General features: G+C 38.9%; 1 protein-coding gene across 1 annotated transcript; it reads left to right on the top strand.

Moving 5' to 3' along the window:
* Positions 1–40: 40 nt before the first annotated feature.
* On the top strand, positions 41–2,825 carry SARC_13842 (hypothetical protein; the record flags this gene model as incomplete). Its single annotated transcript, XM_014292026.1, has 4 exons — positions 41–55; positions 333–419; positions 1,629–1,734; positions 2,714–2,825. Coding segments are annotated over 4 exons (320 nt in total), but the record flags the coding sequence as incomplete, so codon positions are not given.
* Between the last annotated feature and the right edge of the window lie 178 nt (positions 2,826–3,003).

Raw genomic sequence — 3,003 nt, 5'->3', positions numbered from 1 at the left:
TATATATATCGCCTCCATGGAAAGCTAAAGATTTTGAGGGATGAAGGTTAATTGTGTATGTGTATTTGTCTGCTCTGTATTCGAGATCGACACACTCGTGGTACTCCCAGAATCAACACAACCGCAGAAAATTGCATCAACTGAATGTATTTGGTAGTTAAGCGATACAACGTCGTGAACTAGGTTGTTGAATACCTTTATTGTACTAGTTAGACATACACTCATAGCGATGTATCATATATCTACAGTGTTGAGTGTTACTTTTATTATTATTTGCGCATACGCTCACAGAGATGCATTTTACAACTCTTTCGGTTATATTCCTTCCACAGAACAAACGCGACCGTATGAACGGCGATTTCCGGGGAATCAAAAGTCAGTACGACAGTGCCATGTCAGCCATCAAAAATAGCTTGGACGTATGTTTGTATATAGTACAACATAGACGTATGCTAGTATATAGCACAAACTTGAGACATGTTGGTATATGCAGAACATGGAACGTACGATCGGATATATGTACACAAAATGGACGTATGTCAGTATATAATACAACTTAAACGTATGGTAGTATATCACACAACCTAAATGTATGGTAGTATATGTATAACATGGACGTTGGATAGTATATATGTACGTAACATGGGCGGATGTTAGTATATAACACAACATAGACGTATGCCAGTATATGGCACAACTTAGATGTATGGTAGCATATGCGCAATATAAACGTATGATAGTATATATGTACTTAGATGGACGTATGTACAACATAGACGTATGATAGTATATATGTACTTAGATGGACGTATGTACAACATGGACGTATGTTATTAGATAATACAACATAGACGTATGATAGTATATAACACAACTTAAACTTTTGATAGTATATGCACAATATGGACGTATAATAGTATATATGTATGTAACATGGACGTATGTTAGCATATGTACAGCATGGACGTATGTTATAAAGTAATCGAACATAAGCGTATGCTAGTTTACACGCAACTTAGGCGTTTGTTAGTATATATACAACATGGTCGTATGGTAGTACATATCATAGCATGAACACGGTTATGGCAGAATACGTTCACTGTGTGAGTGAGTTTATTTCACAGAATATCAGGATGTATAGTGATGCGTGATATGATTCACGAGTTATCCCTCATACATATGTAGTTATGTGATAGGAGTGATCAATAACTGTCATTTGGTAATACCAGAAACGATACAGCGGATTGCATCACTGTCCGTTTGTACGCTTCGACAGAATGGTGAAGATTCTCATAGTCCTTTCCTCTGGGTGTGTCCAGTGATCACAATTCAAGTGTATGTTTGGCCGTAAATTAACACTAGGTAGTTACCATCACTATGTATTTGGATGTATGCCATTGCCGTGAAAAATCTTCTTCTCACTGTCCAAACCATCCTTGTCCTACTATCTGTTTGTTCCAGTTTAGTTATACTGTCAGGCGCTAGTGCCCATCAAATTCAGAGTCTGCTGACGCAGAACACATACAGGTTTTTCAATCTGATTCGGCTGAATTGTCGTATTGTCATATGGTCTATTAGTCTGATCTCTCAAGTGTCTAAATGTCGGATTTTTCTATATGGGACTGCAGGTGTGGGGTGCTGGTGCACATCAAGTCCAGAGACTTTTGGAGAAAAACAAGCACAAGTTCTCTAGACCACCCATAGGACCCCTGGGCCAATACGTGAAGTTATTAGGTATGTATGAGTACAATGCTGTTCTGAACATGCATCGTTATTTTGCTTCTTATTGCACCTCAAGATGGTATCATAGAATGCTTTTCAGTAGCAATGTGCAAAAGTCATCTGGAACATGCATGGTGTTTCCATTTGTGCATCTCATGATGAAAGGTGAGGTTCAGACATAGGTATTGCACATTCTTAAAGTCTACGTATTGACAAACGCTCTCAGCATTGTTTAGAAGAATCTCACTTCTGCGAAATGTGCAAATGGTGAGCGTGCCTCTCACGACAACCCAAACCCTTTTTTATACTCGAACTAAATATGTCTAAACCTAGCCAGTCTCTACCGACTCTGCAAGTATATCTTTGTTGCTAGATCTCATATCTATATATACCGACGTATGTAGATATGTAGTAAGCCATACCGATTCCAAGTTACCTTCAATTGAAACGCTGCCCGCACAGTGTGTAGTCGAATGTATGCCAATACATAGCCCGTGAGCATATCAGTGTTGATAATATTAGAGTATGCATTGCTACGGCCTGATATTTGCCCATACCAATGCACTTCAATGTATTTATATCTGTTTATGTACTTCACTGTCCTGAAAGTAGTCTATCGCTTTGGGTGTGTACTGAGATGCTAGGTTAGCCATGGACGCACGGCTCCATATGTATGGAATGTGTATCCCCCCGACAGAGCGGACTTAAGGCACATGAGTATACTTTTCCTACCGAATCCATTGCCTAATTAATTTTGAACACAATGTCTCATCCAATGCTAAACCTATGCCAAACACTACATCCCTATCACTGTCGCAATATTTTTTATAAACCCCTAAAACCCTCAAATAGTATACAATTATAAAGCGGTAAGTACACCCTCTTGTACATATCGAACATCAAGCAATACACCTACATTTTTTAGCACTTCATACACTGATGTCGTGAATACTCAACTCAAATAATATTCATGTTCAATTTGTACGCCCAGACATGGAGTTTGCGACTGCAGTGGAGTCGGCCATTGGAGGTGCTCTGACATCGTATTTTGTCGACAATCACCACGACAGAGTACTATTGGAACAGATCCTGAAGACTGTCGCGTATGTGTCGCATGAGCATACTCATTGTCTTTTTTTTAAGTACCTCTGAGATCACAGGGACAGCTTCAATCTATATACCGCATGTATCTGTTAGATGTGTCTGTACTATTGATCGCATTCCATGTGGATATTATATGCATATTAATGTGATTCCTCAAAAATGGCCACATTCCTTATA

Source organism: Sphaeroforma arctica, assembly GCF_001186125.1.
Source record: "Sphaeroforma arctica JP610 unplaced genomic scaffold supercont1.3815, whole genome shotgun sequence".
Taxonomy (NCBI): Eukaryota; class Ichthyosporea; order Ichthyophonida; genus Sphaeroforma; species Sphaeroforma arctica.
This window is presented reverse-complemented; position numbering and strand designations above follow the sequence as displayed.